General features: G+C 36.7%; 1 protein-coding gene across 5 annotated transcripts in view; it reads right to left on the bottom strand.

Annotated features, from left to right (window-relative positions):
- The window catches only part of RIC1 (RIC1 homolog, RAB6A GEF complex partner 1), a 187,599-nt gene that overhangs the window by 42,426 nt on the left and 122,734 nt on the right, over window positions 1–22,439 (bottom strand). For 4 of the 5 annotated variants that reach the window (XM_034647000.1, XM_034646999.1, XM_034646997.1 and 1 more), the window contains 4 exons: window positions 15,487–15,594; window positions 9,247–9,389; window positions 8,822–8,958; window positions 4,614–4,705 (listed from right to left, as the gene is read on the bottom strand). In XM_034647000.1, coding sequence (XP_034502891.1) covers window positions 4,614–4,705; window positions 8,822–8,958; window positions 9,247–9,389; window positions 15,487–15,594 — 480 coding nt within the window. The remainder of the gene's footprint in view (window positions 1–4,613; window positions 4,706–8,821; window positions 8,959–9,246; window positions 9,390–15,486; window positions 15,595–22,439) is intronic. The other variant, XM_034646998.1, reaches the window with a different exon arrangement.

The following is a 22,439-nucleotide window of genomic DNA, read 5'->3' on the forward strand; positions in this document are numbered from 1 at the left end:
TTCTAATACAAGAAATAGGTGCTAAGTCAAACTTAAAAAAAGACTGACAACTAATCTTTTATGTATTCTATAATGCCTATATTGTTTAAATTACTTTTATTACCATTTCTCATTAACCCATTATAAGAGAAAAATATTTCTTCATGCATAAGACACTATTCACTAATCTCAAAGCAAAAAAGATCTCTCTATAATAGAGATATGGCTATAATCACAAGTGACCACTAATTAGTACCACTAATACAAGAACAACTTAACATTATTGCTACCTGGTGCCACGGCAAGTACACAACATCACATGATAAAAATGTTTAATAAGCATCTAGACAAACCTTGTGGTTTTTTTTTTTTAAGATTTTATTTATTTGTTTCAGAGACACAGAGAGAACGACAGCGATAGTGAGAAAGAGCAGGAGCAGGGAGAGGGAGAAGCAGACCCTCTGCTGAGCAGGGAGCCCAACGGAGTACTCGATCCCAGGAGAGTCAGGTTGTCAGACTGATCCCCTTGCAAACTGGCATCCTAGAAGAAAGTCGCCTACAGAACTCAAAGGATACCAACTACAGCTGAGTGTTCAGGGCAATTAATCCTGATAAGGGCTGGATGACCAGAGCTAGAAGCCACCGGTCTGTTATGTCACACAGCTACAATCACAAACCTTCCACCCCAACCCTGGGATGGATGGACGGACGGACACACACACACACACACACACACACACACACACGGCTGGTACTCTCCCAACTGATGAGAAGTGGGATGACAGAGGCTGAGGGACGAGATTCCACCTTCACTGCCCAGGCAATGGGTGAGAGTACCTCTCGTGGGCTCCACCATCTGGCCCTGGGAGCCCTGCAAGTGCCACCCTGACTGAAGGCTGTGAGGTGCGGTGTGCCCCGCTGCTCCTGTCAGATGCTCATGCGAGACTGTCCTAATCATCTGACTGGACTGGCTCAACAAGAACCAGCTTCAAGATTCCAGTCATGACAGGTTTAGAGGAACGAACTAAAAGCCACTATGAGGAAATGAGACACATATAGAATGCAGGACATTCTATAAGCAACTGGCCTGAATGCTTAAAAAGTTAATGTCGTCAAAAACTAGGGATGTACTGTATGGTGACTAATATAACATAATAAAAAAATATTATAAAAAAAAAGTTAATGTTGTGAAAATAAGAAAAAAGGTGTATGGGTTGTTACAGGAAAAAGGTGAATAAAGGGAAACAAAAACCAAATACAAATCATTAATTTTGATGGACTCTGGTTAAAACAAGGAGCTATAAAAGAAATTTTGGTGACAACTGGGTTAATCTGAATATGGACTGAGAATTAGATCTTATTTGGAATTAATCATTAATTTTCTCATGATGACCAAGATACTGAGTTATTATATAAGAAAATGTTCCCCTTTTTTTGGAAACCAAGAAACAATGTAAATGACCGTTAAACAGCAAATCAGATAAATTATGATACCTTCATATACTGGAACACTATAAATCAATCAAAAAATGATTTTCACTACTGGCAAACAGCATGGATGAATTTCACACTGCTGACTCAAAGAAGCAAGACCCAAAACATTTAGAATATGATTCTATTCCCATAAAGTTCAAAATCAGGTAAAACTAAATTATGCTCTTTAGGAACGCATGCAGGGGTGGTAAAACTATAAAGACAAGGAAATGATTGTCACAAAGACAAAACATTGGTTACTTTCAACTGTGCCGGGGAGATGGGAGTTGCAGTTAAGGAAGTAGGGGGGCTGAAACTTTGATCAGCTCCCTCTGTTTCTTAACCCAGTTGTGAACAGATGGGTGTTTGTATTATAATTATTTGTAAAGCTGAATATCTGGACTATGCACTTTTCTGTAAGTTCGTTTTTATTTTACAATATGAAAGTTTAAAGGGTATTATAAATTTTAAGCCAATTTATTTGACAGTAATATGAAAGACACCATTTCCTAGAAAAATATAACATGCCAAAATGACTTAGGAAAAGAGAAAATCTAAACCTTAAATCTACTTTTAAAACTGAAAAAATCAGTATTTTAAAACTAAAAAATCAGTAATCCAAAAATTCCGACAAAGAAAATTCTAGGCTTAGACAGCCTCATTGACAACTTCAAGCACACACTCAAAGATAAACAGAGAAAGAGAGGAATAGGTCCTTCAATTTGCTTTATGACATAAGCATAACCTTGGTTAATTAGCAGAGTAAGAAAAAAAATTATAAGCAAAACGTGCTAATAAACATAGATTTAAAAACTCTAAACAAAATGTGATCAAATCAAATCCATAGATATGAAAAAAATTTACTTTTCCTTCTTTCTTATACTAAGCTAAATTTACTTCTATTTCTACATTTATCTCCTGAGAAGCAGTGTGTTAGATTTACCACTTCACAGATTACCGAGTGTAAAGAATGTGATGATTTATAATGAGTATTATCTACACTAATCAAAAAATGATGATACTCAACTTCATGTAGCCAGAGATAATACCACATGGATATTCTACAGAACCACTAATTCTCATTTTGAGGGCAAAATGAAATTTCATATTTAAGAGAGTACTGAAGGCTGAAAAAGCACTATACATACTGTAAGGCATTACTATTAAGATTCTAATATCTTTTTACTTGAGCTAAAATATAAGCTCAACAAAGTCAGGTATCTTACTCTTTTCTAACATATCGTAAGTACTTAGAATTGTGCCCGGTGCATGGGAGACACAAGGATATTTGTTGAATGAATAATCTGTACATTCAATTTTACTTCTAAAACCTGCATTATCAGAATTAAAACAAGAAACCGATCTTATGTGTGAGCTTTAAATTTGCTCATTAAGGCACATCCACAAATTCAAAGGCAATGTCAACACCAATGTCTTAAAAAGAAAGGATTTTTTTTCTTTCAAGATTTTACTTAAATTCTACTTAGTTAACATATAGTGTAGTATTAGTTTCAGGGGTAGAAATCAGTGATTCATCAGTTGCATACAACGCCCAGTGCTCATCACAAGTGCCCTCAATGCCCATCACCTGTCTAGCCCATCCCCCCACCAACCTCCCCTCCAGCAACCTTCAGTTCATTCCCTATTGTTAAGAATCTCTTAACAGTTTGCCTCCCACTGTTTTTAACTTATTTTTCCTTCTCTCCCCTATGTTCATATGTTTTGCTTCTTAAATTCCACATGAGTGAAATGATATGGTATTTGTTGGGGGTACCTGGATGGCTCTCTCTGTTGGTTAAGTGTCTGACTTCAGCTCAGGTCATGGTCTCAGAGTCCTGGGACTAAGCTCTGTGCCCACTCAGCAGGGAGTCTGCTTGTCCCTCTCCCTTTGCCCCTCCCCACTGCTTGTGCTCTTTCTCTTTCAAATAAATAAAATCTTTTTTTTTTTTAAAGACCTCATATGGTATTTGTCTTTCTCTGATTTATTTTGCTTAGCATAATACACTCTAGTTCCATCTACATCATTGCAAATGGCAAGATTTCATTCTTCTCGATGGCTGAGTAATATTCCATTGCATACGTATACCACATCTTCTTTATCCATTCATCAGTTGATGGACATCTGGGTTATCTCCGTGTTTTGGCTATTGTGGATAATGCTGCTATAAACACTGGGGTGCATGTGCCCTCTTCGAATCAGCATTTTTGTATACTTTGAATAAATATTAGACGTGCAATTACTAAGTCATAGGCTAGTCCTATTTTTAACTTAAGGAAACTCCATACTGTTTTCCAGAGTGGCTGCACCACTTTGCATTCCCACCAACATTGTGAGAGGGTTCCCCTTTCTCCACATCCTCCCCTTCCCCACATCCTCACCAACATCTATTGCCTCCTGAGTTGTTCATTGTAGCCACTCTGACCCATCTGAGTGAGGTGGTATCTCATTGTGGTTTTGTTTTGTATTTCTCTGATGATGAGTGATATTGAGCATTTCTTCATGTGTCTGTAAGCCATTTATAGGTCTTCTTTGCAGAAATGTCTGTTCATGTTTTCTGCCCATTTCTTAACTGGATTTTTTAATTTTTGAGTGTTGAGTTTAAGTTCTTTATAGATTTTGGACACTAGCCAGAACAAAGGATTATTTTATTTATTTTTAAAGATACTTATTTATTTGTCAGACAGAGAAACAGAGAGCACAAGCAGGGGGAGGAGTGGCAGACAGAGGGAGAAGCAGGCCCCTTGCTAAGCAGGGAGCCCAACGTGGGACTCGATCCCAGGACTTGAAGGCAGACACCTAATCAATTGAGCCACCCAGGTGTCCCAAGAAACGATTATTTTAAAAAAAGAAAAATATCTTTCTGATTTTCTTTTAAATAACAAGGAACTCAAAGTTAGTCTGACTTAATCTTTCTAACTTGTAACTCAAGTTACAAGTTCCTACCACTGAAGAAAAGTTCACCTTTAAAGCTTACCTTTAAAACACTCAATAACCTAAATTTGCCCTTTAGATCTATTTGCTTCAATCTAATAAAATGCTTTCAGATTTTATATTAAGGCTGATTCCTAAATTATGATAGGCATGAAAAAGTTTACAAGTATGTTTAGAACATTTTATGTTTAAAAAAATATATTAAAATGAAGAAGTCTCTATCAATTACCTTGCACAACCAAATGCCATGAGTCGATACTTGTTATTTACTGCTACACAAGTTCCATCAACAACATCTTGCGGCCAAACTCCATGAAGCTGCTATAATAAAGAAAAATAAGGAAGAAAAATAAACATACAGTTTCATTCAGCAAGTTAAGCTTTCAATAAATGAAAAAATTACTACACTTATATGCTATTTTGACTACAGAAAACAGAACAGATTTCAGCTCCACTGTCTGTTTTTATTTGTCAAATCAAGGACGTCTTAGATGATAAATTCTAAGGCAAAGGTCATCATGACTATTAGTTTAATAAGCACAAAAACATAGCACACTACAATATAGCACTTTATTTTTGGATGATCGCAACAGTAAACACTAGAAGATCCAATATAATTACAGCTCTGTTTAAAACGTAATACTATAGATTTTATTTAATTCTCAAATGAGCTATATAATCAATTACCTAAACATGGCATTTTGCTTCCTTTTATGTAGGAATTTTATTTTGCAATTTTAACAATAAAACTACAAACTATTTTACATAACAAAAAAGTGGTAGAGACAGCACTGAGCATTATTTACCTGGACCACTGCTTAAATTAAAATTAACTGATTTCTGTAACTAGTATTTTCCAGGTGCCCACTATTCACCCAGCACTGCTCTAGGTGCTGAGGATGTGGCAGGTATTCCAACACACCACAGTCCTTGCCTTCTATTTGTTAGGAGGCTGTTAAGTTAAAAAAAAAAAAAAATTGTACAGTATATTGGAGATTGGTAAATACTACAGAAAAAAATAATAAAGCAATTATAGGAAACAGAGTATGGGAGAAGGATACAATATTAAACAGTCTTCCCCATGCAGGTGCATTGTGAGGAAAGTATTCAAGATGTACCAAGTACAAAGGTCGTACTGTCGTAGTATTTCCGGCATGTTCTAAGTACATCAAAGAAGCCTATGCAGACGGAACGGAGCACAGGGAGGGAAGGAGTGGTAGTAGTGGATGAGGTAGCAGATTTAGGAGGCCAAATTTATAGGGCTTTGAAAGCTACTATAAAAGCTTCTTTGGCTTTTTGTCTAATTTATATATAGGGAGTCACTGGAGTATCTTTAATTTTTAAAAAGTTTTCCATTATGAACAGTAACACATTAGAGAAGAATACAAAAAAAATTGTACATCTCAATAATATCACAAAGTAAACACTTGTGGAATTAGCTAGCACTCAGGCCAAGAACTCTCAGTATCGAAAAGCCCCCCAACAGTGTCCCTCCTGATCCAAACACCCTCACCCTGCCACAGAAGTAAACCAATATCCAGACTTAATTGGTAACCACTTCCTTCTTTTCCTTTAGACCACGAATATGCATCCATTTAAACTCTAATTTAGAATGGCCCATGTTTTTATTTTTAATCTGACATAAAATAAAATCGTAACACATGTTCTTTTGTGTCTAGCCGCTTTCACTCAGCACATTTGTGAGACCCACCCAAGTCCCCGCATACAGCGTGCTGTTTATGCTCACTGTAGCCCCACACAATGGGCTTAGCTCACCGGGCCTTCGCGCCTCACCCCCCCACCTTGCGTGGTGATTCTTTGCGGTCTTATTAGCTTTCCAAAGCCTTCGGCACATTTAAAAATTTTTTTCTCCGGCTTTTCTAATTGTCTTCAGTAGGTTTTGTCCTAATTATCCAGTCCTACCAGAGGGTTCTGAGCAGAGGAGTCACATAATCTGACATATTTTAATACATCTGTTAAATGCATCAAAAACGCCAAACAAAATTTTTACAAATCACTTAAATAATGCCTAATATAAACATGTCATTAGTTTATTTTCCAATTACCAGTAATATATGTATGTATTCTCCTAATCTGTATTTTCTGATTTAACAATGTCCATCTGCTTTTCATTATTTTTTAAATTCTTAATTTACTGGAAAATTTTCTTTGACCAAATACTAACAAAAAATGCTAATAGCTATGGGGCGCCTGGGTGTCTCAATTGGTTAAGCGACTGCTTTGGCTCAGGTCATGATCCCAGAGTCCTGGGACTGAGCCCTACATCAGGCTCCCTGCTCAGAGGGGAGTCTGCTTCTCCCTTCAACTACAGCTGCCCCCTGCTTGTGCATGTGAGCAAGCACTCTCTGACAAAGAAAATCTTTTTTAAAAAAATGATAAAAGCTGATACTCAGAAATGAGCCACTTTTTCAGCTCTAAAATTTTTGTTTTCAATAAAAACATTTAAATCCCAAACATAATTACAAATATACCTTGAAAAAAATTAAATTCTTCAAAAGCTTATTTTTTTTCTTATATATTGACATGTTACCACAAATGTACTATTTAATACTTTACTATGTGAATAAAGATGATAATGAAAAACAGTTTTAGGAATATTAAAGCTGACACTATGTAGCAAACAATATGCCTTTAAAAACTTAAAATCTTGGGCACCTGGGTGGCTCAGCTGGTTAAGTTGGTTGAGTGTCTGCCTTCGGCTCAGGTCATGATCTAGGGGTCTTGAGATTGGACCCCATGTAGAGCTCCCTGCTCAACAGGGAGCTTGCTTCTCCCCCTCCCTCTCCCCCTGCTGGTGCTTTCTTTCTGTCTCAAATAAATAAAATTAAAAAAAACTTAAAATCTTTTCCGGTTAAAGAGAGCAGACTGAATATGAATATTTAGCTTCTCTGACTCTTAATAAAGCCCCAACTTTTCCAACAGAAAAGATCTTTTTCAACAGCATGAACTGACAAGGACAACAAATGGGGGGAGGCAGTATCATTAAATTTTAAAAGCTAGGTAGCATATGGGTGAGTAGAATCCTTAACCTGCGTTAAAAGAATGTTGAGAAACAGCTAAATTTACATTGTAGGGTGCACAAAAGGCTTGAGGATTTAGATTTCTCAGAAAGACTGAACTAAAAGGAGTAGGACTTCCAGTCTTTTAAAGCCTGTTGAAGCATCAGCTGGGTGCTCCCATAATATCTTCCCAATCTGAGCTGCTAAGAAATACCTCACCTTCACTCCAACAGAAAACTGTAGATTTTTCTTTGGAGAAAAACAAAATAAAAAACCCTGGTGTCTCTGGACCACACTGAGAACATAGATAAGTAAATTCAGACCATCTAATTTAACACTTCCATAACTTAAAACCCAGAATACTGGGCCAGCCAGGTATATATTCTCTGGAAAGAACTGCAGGACTCTCCTCCAATGAGCACTGGATACAGAGAGGGGAGGAAAGGAAACAATCCAGTTAGCTCACCTTTGGGGAAGATTAGGGTCAATCAAACCCACCAAAATCCACACAGCTTTCAATGAATCCAAACTTTTACTTTGGGTCTCTGTCACAGCAACCAAATTCATATATTAACTAATCCTGTATTAATTAACCAACCATTAACTATGAAAAGATCACATACAAATAAAGGAATGAAGGAAATCCTTAGGTGATGGACGATGGAAAACCAAAAGTACAACTGTGTTAAAGGTACAGTGAGCAAGCAGTCCAGTTTGGAGCAAGCCAGAAAGTTCCAAAACAAATTTCTTCAAGAAGATGAAACAAATAGAACATCTAATGTGTTTGAAAGAATTGAGAGGATATTTACACAAACCGCAGTTTGGGGTTAGTTAGTGGTAAGTACATAAAAAATAAACAATTATTAATTCCCAGTAGGAAGAGAAATGTGCAGGAAAGAAAAAATAATCAAAACATATCACATGGCTCAGGGTGTCTAGGGTGTATACAGCAGTAACAGTATAAACAATGAATAGTAATTAATCAAAATCACAATAAGTTTACTAGGAAGATAGGAAGACTATGAGTGTGGTAGCAACAGGGAAGCAAATGGTCTTTTCCCACAGCAGGAAGTCAATAAACAGCCTAAAAACTAAAAATTAAAGAAAATACTTGGGGTAGTGACGATAAATAACAAAATAACCAGTAAAGAAAATAAAGTGGTTGCCCCTGAGAATGGAAACTGGGTGTGAAGAGAGCAGAAAACGGAAGGGAACTATAATTTTTCTTCAACATATCTAACAGAATTGTCTACTTATATTATTTTTAAGTATTATATATATTACTTTGATTTAAAAAATTACTTAACAAGAACCCTAAAATCTTAAATAAGGAAAGTATGGAAGGGACTTAACAACAAAAATTAAAATTAATAAATGTAAAATAAAGAAAATAAATATTCCATAGTAAAAGTCTTACCTCTGCAGTAAATCTACTCGACACTGGTGTAATAAATCCAATTTTACCATCATTAAACACAACAGCAAACCCATCAAGTGTGGCACAGTATTCCATGTCTCTGATGTGCACATCTGCAAAACCCAGGAATGAACCTGCTGATGAAAACATAAGTACATGAAATGTGAATATAGTAAATAATGCCCTCACATTTGTGTTTGCAAACCCTGTAAGGACAGTTAAAAGGGCAAAAATAACGAGCTAAGAACAAACAATTAAATCATTCCTTCCTACACACACACACACACACACACACACACACACACACTCCCCTTGTATAATTAATTCCAAAGTAGAAAAATCAATGTTCATCCATAGCAAATATCTGAGCAGATTGTATCAAATATTAAACATCTGGTTGTACCCCATGCAGAAGGCATAACTACCTCTAGATGACTGCAGATCTACTGAAAAAGGTACTGTGCAAAGATTAATAGCTTTCCTTCCATTTGTCATTCCTTCCCAGTGAATAAGATGAAGAAGTCCATCAGAAGTAGCAACGAGGAGATCTTCCAGCATGGATTGCAAACTGTAGGGAAATAAGCAATTTAGAACCAACTACCTGTTAAGAGAGCACACTGGGAAAGCAATGAGTATGAATATAATTGCTCTGGAAGAGGATCAAGAACCAACTTACAAAACTGTCATCTACAATTGAGCTATCTAGTAGGTTTATCTATGTATAATTTATCTAGAATCAGAAATTCTAGAAAAATTAAAAGACTATCAGTAGCCATTGTCACAAACTTGATCAATCAGTTTTCCTAAAACTAGAAATACTGAAACAGCAAATTGAAGATGGGAGGATAAATGAAATCTGACAAAAAAAGGAAAAAGGCAAAGAAACCATAAAAAGAACAACTTATGACAAGCTGACAATCTGGAGCCATAAAGCACAGAGGTGACAAGCCTCCAGCCCTGGCCGACAGAACCTTCTGCAGTGATGGAAATGCTCTGTATCTATGCTATCAAACATGGTAACCAGCAGCCACATGTGGAGGCTGTACACCTGTGACAAAAGAACTGAATTCTTAACTTTGTTTACTTTTAACTAATTTAAATCCAAGGAACTTCATCTGACAACAGACTATTTATTGGTGTGCACAGTTCTAGACCCCAGCATTTCTAGAGCATCACTGAGCCTCACGTTGTTCATTCACACAACAAGCATTTATAAAGTCCACGCTCTACGACAGTGCTAAGCTCTGTGTTAAAATTAATAAATGATTTTCAGGGAACCTGGGTGGCACAGCGGTTAAGCGTCTGCCTTCGGCTCAGGGCGTGATCCCGGCGTTGTGGGATCGAGCCCCACATCAGGCTCCTCTGCTATGAGCCTGCTTCTCCCTCTCCCACTCCCCCTGCTTGTGTTCCCTCTCTCGCTGGCTGTCTCTATCTCTGTCGAATAAATAAAATCTTTTAAAAAAATTAATAAATGATTTTCAAGATTTTGAGATGAAAAAAAAAACAGTTTCTCCCTTCAGAAGACTGCTCAGTTGACTTGAGAATTATGGAGTATGATCACAGCACTTCACATATTTACAAAGAGATTTAACATATACTTAACCTGATGGCAAATAAATGCTCACTCTGCTTACTCTTACGTGCCCAGCCCCTAAGGCAGTGCTGGCTAAATGCTTGTGGAAGGCAGTAGAAGGGAGAAAGGGAAAGGGGAATCCATGAAGGGCAGTGCAAAGATACTGGCAGAGAGGGGGTAAAAAGGAGAACCAGGGGAACCAGTGGAAACTGTTCTATCAAGAAAGCCAAGGGAGTAAGACAGATTTAAGAAAGATACTCAAGAGTATCAAATGCTAGGGGTGCCTGGGTGGCTCAGTCAGTCAAGCGTCTGCTTTCTGCTCAGGTCATGATCCAAGGAACCCTGGGTCAGATTCCCTGCTCAGCGGGGAGCCTGCTTCTCCCTCTCCTTGGGCTTCCTCTCCTTCTGCCAGCCCCCTCTGCTTATGCTCTCTTTCTCTCTGTCTTTCTTTCTCTCAAATAAAATCTTTAAAATATAAAAAGAGTATCAAATGCCATAAAGAATTCAAGAAAGGATGAAATAATGAAAAATGTGATGTGTCTATAATACATACTCTCTATTATATACTATTAAGTTTTCTTTCATACTTAGGAAGAGTGTATTTCAGAAATACTTTAAACCATAATGGCACGGGGGGGGGGGCTGTAATGTTTTAATTCTTAAAGTAAACCTTCAAACCTTTACAAGCTGAGTTTGATGACTCATTCCCCAAGGAGTTCAGACGATGAAGAATTGACTGTGTTTTCTTCCCTACCATAAAAAGATTATAAAGAGTAGCATATGTCCCCTTACCCAGCTCCATTTCTTGAACTTCAGAACATTTTGTAATCAATTGAGTTTACAGAAGGTTGACCTCTGAAGTATTATATATTCTTCCCCTTCAAATTTATATTTTAGTGTAAAATTTATATATAGCACATACTGAAGAGAATATAAAAAATTTACGTTTTAGATCTGCTGCCACATGTCAAAGAGAAGCAATTCAGTGGAAGAGCCACTGGTTTACCAGTGATCTTCAGTCAGCAGGAATCAGCCTACATTTTTTCCAACTATATTCTCCTTCACCCCTGTTCCCATTTCCCTAGAAGAATCACTGCATATGACAGGAACAAGATCAAGGTCATCCTGCGGTAATTTAACTGCCTACTAGGCAAAACTCAGTACTCTTCTGACAAAGTTAATAGAATTCAGAATCTCTACATTGTCATCTACAGTGCTATGACAAAAAATAACCAGATGTGTGAGGAAACAGGAAAATGTGACCCAGAGTAAAAGAAAAATCTATCCATATAAACAGACTCCATCAATCCTGATGTTGGAATCAAAAGATAATGACTTTTGGGGCACCTGGGTGGCACAGCGGTTAAGCGTCTGCCTTCGGCTCAGGGCGTGATCCCGGCGTTATGGGATCGAGCCCCACATCGGGCTCCTCTGCTGTGAGCCTGCTTCTTCCTCTCCCCCTCCCCCTGTTTGTGTTCCCTCTCTCGCTGGCTGTCTCTATCTCTGTCAAATAAATAAATAAAATCTTAAAAAAAAAAAAGATAATGACTTTAAAGTAACTACAGTAAACATGATGAAGAATCCACAGGAAAAGAGAAGATCCTCCTCATTCAACTGAAAGGAAACAAACTCACTGAAACAAAGGCTGATATGAGTTGTTAAAATACTGAGTATTTCCACAAAGTTAGCAAACAGGCCTCAGTCCATGCCACGCAAGTACATGCCCACTGACTGCCAGTGTCACAAAGATGTAACAACTAAAGGATGAACTCTTGGCATAAGGGGATATCAGGATTCTGTACTGATAATCGCTATCACATTTCATGCTGCACTGGTTTTTAAGTATTTTTGAAAATCACTCCTGAGTATAAATATACACAAAATATACATAAACATACTATAAGTTACGTCCTCAGAGAGTCTCACCAATCACTGACTTCATGGGCTTTTTAACAGATAACTGATATCCCAGAGGTACCTTCCCCCACCCCCACTTAATTTGGGATCTTAGAAGCATAACAGTAGGATCTTGAAAACAGATTAATATTTCTGATTAATCAAATATTCTTAATGGGAAACATCTAATTCATAATTACCAATTCTCAAATATGTAAATATACTTAATGGCCTAACAAATATTAAATACTATATACTACATAAGGCTTCCCTAAGAGCCAGGGAGAAAGATATGGAATAAACTGTGGTATTCATTAGTATTTTTTACGTGGTATTAGGGAAATAGACTAAGAATTTTAATTATAAATTATATTAGTACTTCTCATCTTCTAAACATTCTCATCCTCAAATAATGACAAATGTTGGATGCTCACCATTAATCCTATTCTTTCTTCAAGCAAAAACTAAAAGATGGCAAAAGTCTTGCCATATTATGCCTATAAGCAACAGTTTAACCATTATCTCTAATTCCATATGACTCATATTTTTGGTAGTGGGCAGGAAAATAGTTGGTTGAAAGTCCGAATATCATGTCTTCTCCCTCAGTGCAAGACCACACAGCTTATCTCCAATCACATTTCCAAAAAGTATGCATTACAGGTGCTAATAGTAATACTGCTCTAAAATGCAACTATTTTTCTCAAGTTTTGAGAAAAACCTTACAGATTCCCAGTCACCTAAACTTGTATATTAAAAACTAGCACCTGACTAAAACAAACACCTGACAAGTTAAACTTATACAAGACGTCAGGATTTCTTTTTTTAAAGCCTCTTATTCTATCCCATCCCATGAGCCCTACAGTTTGCCAGTGAGTAGAGGTAGAAAGCCAGACTTGTGCAGCGCCGTCCACAGACATTCCACATTCCTTAGGTACCACGTCACACTCTTGGAGCTCTATGCTGAAACTGCATCTGAGGTAAGAGTAACCTTCTGACCAAAGCGATCATAACGCGAACTCAACCCTCTATAACCCTGATCACACTTAAGCAAATAATAAAATATTATTTTTCTTTGAAGAGAATACATAAAAAGATAGACTAAACAAGGCAAGACAAGACCCAGCCCCTTGCATACAGTTTTGACATGTACCAGTATCTGTACTGTATTCTAACAAAAGAAATAGTGAAAAAAGGCTTTTATTAGAACTGTGAATCAGAATTTAAAAACATGAACATTACATTCATACTTTTCAATATATTCATATACTACAACCATATAATTCAGTATTTAATAAGACCACAAAGTAAAAAGTCTTTTTCCCCAAACCTGTGGCCTACCCACTTAGTTCTCATGCTGTTTCTTACACATTTTTCCAGAACAATACACATTCTAACACTACCAGCTCCTTTTTTTAAAGAACTATTAGCATTACTATATAGAGTACACTTTGCTTTTTTTTTTTATTTTTAATCCAACAACACATTTGGGAAGTTTTTTCAGTAAAGAGTGCCCTCGGGGCCCCTGGATGGCTCAGTTGGTTGAGCGTCGGACTTTTGATTTCGGCTCATGTCATGATCTCAATGTCATTAGATCAAGCCCCATGTGGAGCTCTGCACTGGGTGTGGAGCCTGCTTAGGAGTCTCTGTCTCTCTCTCCCTCTGCCCCTCCACCTCCTTAAAAAAAAAAAGTGCCCTCATTTTTTTCAGATGCATGCTGTTCCCAATGTGTAGAAGTAAGAAAAATTTATTTAAACAGCTCCCTACCGATTGACATGAGGTGGTTTTGATCTTCTGTTATTGTAAAGAATGAAAAACCCTATAAACATGTCATTTGAATTATTTGTAGGATTAATTCCTAGAAGCAGAAATGCTGGACAAAGACCATGAGCATATGCAACTTTGACAGACCTCGCTTAATCAATTTCCATAGACACTGTATAAATTTACACTCTCACCAGCAACGTACAAAGTTCTCCTCCACCTGATCTCCTCCCCAACAGTATGTTACCTAACTGTTCATATGTGTAAATCATTTATTTAATCTTCTAATGGAGATCTATTATGTAATGTATTAACTGGAATACAGAAAACGAAAGCTAACTGATTATATTCTGTGTCCATTTGTTCTATTATCTTTTTCTTGCTATAGGAAATCTTCATTTGTTGTGAAAATTGGCCTTTTGTGATATTCACTGGAAGTATATTTCCTTGTTTTCAGTTTGTGCTGTCTATTGATCATACTTACAGTGGTTTTTTTCCCCAGTTTTTTTTTAACTTTTATATAATCTAATTTATCAATTTTTCCTTTCATAAGAATTTATTTGCAGGCATTCTGACAGGAAGATTTTAACGACTCCTAACAAAATGAATTTTGAATTAGAATACCTCTTTTGCTAATATTTCTTATCATTTTTTAAAAGCAAGTATTATCAATAGAGATAAGAAATACTGGCCATTTTGATGCACAGAAGACTGGAATATCACCACTATAATATCATGACTGTATATGACTGGGCACAAAACAGCAAAAGGTTCTTGGAGGCCCAATTTTAACTCTGGATTCGGTTAAAAAGAATTGTTAAAAAAGAAACAAAAAATGCTGTAGTCAAAAACTTTAAGTGAAAAATACACTTTTAACAAGATCCACACATCACAGCCAACTAAAATGTCAAATGCAAAGCAATTAAGGAAATAAAGCCAAACTACATATACACTTATTTTTTCTACCAATAAATATAGTTTTTTTGTATTTTGGTATTTCTAGCCTTCTTATCACAAAACCTTTATTCATATGAGATCAGAAAGTTTAACTTTTTTCCAAGTACTCACATATTTCCCAAAATCTTTGAAGGTTTTGGAAACAAAGGCACTTTCTCTTTTCCTCAACTTGTGTGATTTTTATCAGTCTCATTTCAAGTAATATGCACTATATGTTGTATCATTCAAACAATTTTAGATCTTACCAAAAACTATGAATTTCTGAATAAAATTATGGTTGGTATACTCAGTTTATAGGCTTTATTAAATAACTGAAGTATAATAATGTATCATCTAAGGGTTAATCAAGGATTTAGAGCTAAAAAAAAAATGATCCTATGTGAAAAAACTGAAATCAACTTTCCTACTGGTCATGTGATTAACCAAATATATTATATATTGTCATCACAAAATGCTAAATTTAACCAAAGTACTATACCTCATGATGGGTGCTTGCAAATCCAATATTTTCCTCATTTCTAAGTTTAATGCTGGAGCACACTGTTCATCCTTAAAATGGGGTGTCCCCTTCATTTGTGGACTTCCTCTAAAAAAAAAAATAGCGAAAATACAGGATTAAAAAGATACTGAATTCTCCTCCACTTTGTGACTCATATATACCCAATCATATAAAGTAAACAAACTTACAAATCAGGCATTAATCCTTTAGCTTCTCAAATGAAAAACAGACTTAAATTCCATGATAGTAGGGCTATCAATTAGATAAATGAATTCCACCAAGGTAACTTGTGTTGGGGAAGTGGAAGTAGAGGGAGAAGAGCAAAGAATCTTAGGGGGAAAAAAACACAATAAAAGCAAATTCTCAAGAGAACCAATAGACATTTTTAATGACTGACGGCCCTTTCTGAGGTGGGCAACCATGGGAGGCATATATCTTTCTACCAGGGCATGTCTGAAGTGATCCAAATCCTCACCTCATCTTACCTTACCCCACACCTCATCCTTGATTCCCCTATCGTTTGGTTATGTATCAGAATTAAGGTCAATTCAGGGATGCAACAGGAAATACTTCACATAAACCTTGGTAATAAAGAGCAAAATGGCTAAATCTGGTAGCTCCTTCATATTAATTGGCTAACCAAGAGCGGTTTTTACTTTTTTTATATTTTTTTATTTTTTTATTTTTAAAGATTTTTTTTATTTACATCACAGAGAGAGTGAGAGAGCATAGGCAGGGGGAACAGTAGAGGAAGAGGGAGAAGCAGGCTCCCTGCTGAGCAGGGAACCTGACGTGGGGCTCGATCCCAGGACCCTGGGATCATGACCTGAGCCGAAGGCAGACGCTTAACCATCTGGGCCACCCAGGTGCCCCCAAGAGTGGTTTTTAGATCAACAGCAACATCACTGAGCCACCACACACAACCCCTCCAAAGAACTGTTAAATAGTTTTGGAATCTATCTCCACATGTCATGGGGCCATTCTTTCTCAGTATCTGTGCTGGGTTTAATAGCTATGTCTCTTCTCTCATTATTACCTATCACTTACTCCTGGCAACAATGAGCCTGCCATTTCTCCCTCTCCAGTAAACCTACGCTATTAAGTGTCAACAGTCTAACACGTTCAACAGCTTTTAAGGTTCCTGGCTTTGTGAAAATTATTTTGATACTTGTCTGCTTACTTTCTGGTTTTAGATTATTTTGCACATAGAAGCTTGATGGTGCTTTATCTTTCCTGCTACTGCCATGACCTGGAATATTTGATTCCTTCTGTACACCTGAATGGCTAAACTGGTTAAAGTTACACTGCACAGGTTCATGTTCAATTAACATGCTTGCTGTGATAACCGCTGAGGAGGACACCATGAGTTATTAGTTATATGAGTTAGAACTCATATCTGGACTGCTAATCACACACACACACACACTATAATGAATTTCCTGAGACATTCTTCACATACACCTAGTTTTAAAGTTATTTTTCAAAGTAATACATATACATAATTCAAACAAATAATGCTAGAAAGCTTATGACAAAGGGAAAAGACCAGTAGTAGTCTTCCATTAGGACACAACCAGCTGCAGTCCTTTTTACCTACTACCTATTCCTACTCCCCGCGTGGTTTTCCACAGAGCCTCACACTGCTTCAGCATCATTACTTAGATATGACCTACTAACTTCCCATTCTCATGCTCCTTTTTCCCCCCAACCTCCTAACATAATTATACGAAAATGTTTTCACTATGATGATTACATAATTTTTGCTTCAAGAAGTCTTAAGTGATTGGGGGCACCTGGGTGGCTCAGTCAGTAAGCCTGTGACTCTTCGTTTTGGCTCAGGTCATGATCTCAGGGTGGTGAGATCAAGCCCCACATCCAGCCCTGTGCTGGGTGTGGAGCCTGCTTGAGATTCTCTCTCTCCCTCTGCCCCTCTGCCCCACTCGTGCTCTCTCTCTCCAAAAAATAAAAATATAAAAGTATTCAGTGATTACATTTCTTTTCTTACATAACTTGTTCATTTTCCTGAAGTTAACTTTACTGCATGCTTTCATTTGCTTGGTTTTCTTCAAACTTACACTGAAGTCTTCTCTGACTCCTTAACAGCTCTGACAAAAAACAAATTATAATCTTCTATGTGGTCAAACCTGTCACATAACCTATTATTTCCTTTAACCCCCAAGCATCCCTCCTTGGTGCCCACTGTCCTACTAAGTCTAATGCACAGCTGTCATCCTGATATTTTCCTTTGTCATTTCCTTGCTTCTTTCCTATGAGCCTTTATTTTTATTTTATTCCTCTTAGTGGGTCATGTATTATGGCTTTCTGGAAAGGTGTATGTGGTATAAATTTATGATTCTCAAGTCTGGTATGTCGTTATTTTGACACCTGAGTATTCGGGTATAAAATTTTAGGCTGCACATCCCAACACAAAATAATGCTCATGCAAAGCAATTTATTACATCAAAAGATTATTACAATCAAAATACGCATCACAAGAAATAAAATATTATGCAGCCCCCCCCCAAAAAAAAGGAAATGTGGAAGAATTCTTTCAACTCCTTGGAATGATTTCCAGGATCTCTTGTTAAGTGAAAAAAAATTAAGATGCACAACACTGTAATATAATATGCTACATTTGTATGACAGGGAAGGAAATACAAATGTTTAAATGCATGTGCTCATATTTTAAAAATGAAAAGGACAGCCAAAACTAAAATGAAAATGGCTACCACCAATGGGAGACAGAATACAGGTAAAGAATGCTACATTTTTTTTAAACTTTGGGACATGAAAGTATTTCATGTAATAAACCAAATTAAAATTAAAATCAACGACAAAAACCAATCTCCAAAAACAGAAAAGAAACTTAATTGTACATCGAGCTACCAGCACAACTAACATTTCAAACAGTATTGTGTGCACTCTTAGTGGAAAATCTCCTAAGGATAAAAATTCTGAAAGAAGCAAACTGTATTCAGTAATAATACAATTATTATTATAATATTATATATATAATATGTCATATTATAATATATAACATATATATAATATTGTTATAGTAATAGTGATATTATTTTGGAGTTACTATGTATACAATAGGATAAAGCAAATAAGTAATTATGTTTACATTATTAGGAACCAAGATTATCAACAAGAGAAAATATACAAATGTAAAACTAGAGAAGTAAAACTTTAACTTTTAAAAATTTTTTAAATTAAAAAATTTTTTAAACCTTTAACTTTTAGCTTAGTCTTTAATTTGAATTAATATTAATATCACAATATATTTTTCTCTTTCTAAAATTTACTTTTTATCTCTGTACACTAAAAAGTCCTAAAAGCAAATACACCCAAATAATAATCAGCATCAAGTCCCGGTCTTCAAAATACCATCTTGCACAGAAAGAAACCAAAGCTCTTTGGAGCGCTGACTTACTCCAAGACACGAGCAAGAAATGATAAGATGAGCCTTGGGTCTGACAGCAAGGATGTCATTTAAATCACACCATTTTTATGGGCTCCCCCAACAGGCTAAAGATGTGACAATCTGATCTGAAAGAATGACTGCAATTAATAAGAACTCAAAAATGTAAAAACCCCTGCATTTATAGCAATACTAAAAACACTCATTAGCTCGTTATCTCTGGAAGTTCTGAGAACACAACTCATTACTCTAAAGAAAGGGAAAGAAGCATCTCTTCATTTCACGGTAAACATCAAATAGATAATGAAAGTAAGTTCTTTACATAACGACAGCTACAGAATGCAGAAGGAATGGTAGAATAAAACAGAAATCACAATTTTGGGGGCGCCTGGGGGGCACAGCGGTTAAGCGTCTGCCTTCGGCTCAGGGCGTGATCCTGGTGTTATGGGATCGAGCCCCACATCAGACTCCTCTGCTATGAGCCTGCTTCTTCCTCTCCCACTCCCCCTGCTTGTGTTCCCTCTCTTGCTGGCTATCTCTATCTCTGTCAAATAAATAAATAAAATCTCTTAAAAAAAAAAAGAAATCACAATTTTTTTATCCCTATCAAAACAACANCCCACTCCCCCTGCTTGTGTTCCCTCTCTTGCTGGCTATCTCTATCTCTGTCAAATAAATAAATAAAATCACTTAAAAAAAAAAAAAGAAATCACAATTTTTTTATCCCTATCAAAACAACCCAGGGACTTAATAAAATGAATAAATGCACACAAAACCATTAGGTAAGAAGTAGAAACGTAAGACATATCCACCAAATGCAACAGATCCTGGTTTGAACAAACCAATTCCTAAAAAAACAGCTTTGCATTAAAATGGAGAAAAGAACGCAGACTAAGTATCTGGTGATATTAATAAATTACTAATTTTGTTAGATATAATAATATTGTAACTTTGTTTCTGTAAAATGTCCACTTGTTACTGATAAAACTATTCAGGGCTGAAATGACACAGTATCTGAAATTTGCTTCAAAATACCAAAAGCATGCATGCCTAGGGAGAGACAGATACTGGTAACTACTGAATGTGGTAGATGGGTTCAGGGTTTACCACTGTACTGTTCTCTCTAGTGTATGCTTGACAAATTCCTTAACAAAAGTTCAACCCAATGTATTTCTTTCAGCATTTTAAAGGCCTTCCACCAATGCCTCTTAGACTCCAATGTGTGGAGTGGAGTTTGAAGACATTCTTTTTTTTTTTTTTTTTAAAGATTTTATTTATTTATTCGACAGAGATAGAGAGAGCCAGCGAGAGGGAACACAAGTAGGGGGAGTGGGAGAGGAAGAAGCAGGCTCATAGCGGAGGAGCCTGATGTGGGGCTCGATCCCATAACGTCGGGATCACGCCCTGAGCCAAAGGCAGACACTTAACTGCTGTGCCACCCAGGCGCCCCATCTTATTCACAGACTATTTTTGATGTTTTTCCTGTCTGGAAGTTCTTAGGATTGATCTTCCTTTGATTCCTAGACAGTTTTAAAATTTCAGAACATACTTTTTTATAAGTGTGTGAACTTAAATCACGGTTTGCATGGAGCACCTGGCAAGCTGGTCTTTAGTTTGGGTCTGGGAAATTTAAGTCTTTGTTTCCTTAACATACTAATTCTCCACTTCCCTCATCTCTTTCTGGAACTCCTGCTAGGTTAGATATTGGACCTCATATTAACCTCTAATTCTCCCCTTTTTTCTCTCTTACTGGTACAGTTTCTCAACTGTCTCTTCCAATGCTTCACTGAATTTGAAATTTCTGCTTTTGTCCTTTCCTTCCAGGAACTTTCTCACCCGCCTCCCCTTTCTTGCCACAGCACCACGTTTCTTCTTTTAATTAAGCACCTGTCTGAGGTTGTGAATTACCATTTCCTCAAAGTAGCTTTGTTCCCTGCATTGTCTGCTTCCTTTGAGCTTCCTTTTTCCTATTGTGTGTCTCTTTTTCATACTGGAAGCTTTCCTAGGATGACTAATAATCAATCCCTGGCTGTTCGTTCATGATGAACAGGTTAACAAGAAAGAGACGATTATGAGCTCCGTGTGTTCAAGCTGGGCTTGTCAACTGGTAGCGGCCAGCTGGCACTTTTCTTGAGGTCTTCAATTATCAGAGCCTGCTGGGTCATTTTTCAGGAGTGATTTAATTTCCCAAGGAAAGATTACTCAATCCTGCCTGAGATAACTAAGCATGGAAGCTGAAGTCTAGAACCAAGCAGGGGAAGAAAGCTTGACATCCTACTGTTCAATATGACAACTTTCATCTAGTCCCCACCTTTAATTTAGCATCTCATCCTTGCCCTACTGTGTCAATCCCTCTGGCTTAATTAGACAATACACTTTCTGTCACCTGTGATGCAGAAACATAAAACTCCTTATTCTTTATTCAGTTTTTTAAACCAATCTCCCTGTTTATGGTCCCTGGCTCACTCCTACATTCTATAGAACTGCTGCATCTAATTCCTGGGTTTTTTCCATGGTTTTGCAGATCAAACGAGTTGCTTTTCTTTTTGTTCTTTTTTGTATTGTTCAAATTGAAGTACAGGTCATATAAAATGTTACATTAGTTTCAGGTGTACAAACAGTGATGTGATAAGTATATATATAATGCTGTGCTCACCCCAAGTGTAGTTACTATCTGTCACCATACAGTGCTATCCCAATGCCAATGACTTTATTCCCTATGCTGTGACTTTCATCTCTATGGCTTATTCATGCCATCACTGGAAGCCTGGATCTCTTACTCCCCTCACCCGTTTTGCCCACCCACCCCCGGCTCCTCCCAACCCTTGGTAACCATTAGTTTATTCTCTGTATTTATGGGACTCAAACAAGTTGCTTTTTATCAGTATCACGTAAGTAACCTTAGGCTCTTGGGTTTCATATTCTTCCTTATCCAATTTTTAGCCCAAGGGTTAAAGATACCTCTAACTTTCATCAAAGAGTAAAATAGTATTTCAACTTTTTATTCTGTTGGTTATTTTCAAAAGGAAGGATGAAGAAAACCTTATCACAATCTTCAAACTGGAAGTCCTCTATTTTCTTCTATGTAAGTACTCTCATTAGAGAGCTAAAGTATTACAAGAAATTTTAAACAAATTAAAGCAAATCCTGACTCTTCAATGACTCCCATTATAAAATGAGAGTTAAATTTCACACGGAAGTTTCCATCTCTTCTTCCAAACATAATAAAATTTAGTAAAATATTAAGAATTATATTAATAAAAAAATCTAAATTTCTGATAGACAATATTACTTACAGTTCAACAATAATTTGAGAGTATAGTATCAGACTTTTGGAAAGGAATCATGGAAGATGAGACGAACAATAAAATCAGATTATAAAAAGCACTGGATGCCAGGAAATATAGTAATATATTGAGCATTTACTAAGTATGAGTGTACAAACTGTTCTGCACACATTATCTCAAGTGAACGTTTATAATCCTTTGAGACAGGCATTAGTTTCCCC

This window comes from Ailuropoda melanoleuca, chromosome 17, assembly GCF_002007445.2.
Source record: "Ailuropoda melanoleuca isolate Jingjing chromosome 17, ASM200744v2, whole genome shotgun sequence".
Classification (NCBI taxonomy): domain Eukaryota; kingdom Metazoa; phylum Chordata; class Mammalia; order Carnivora; family Ursidae; genus Ailuropoda; species Ailuropoda melanoleuca.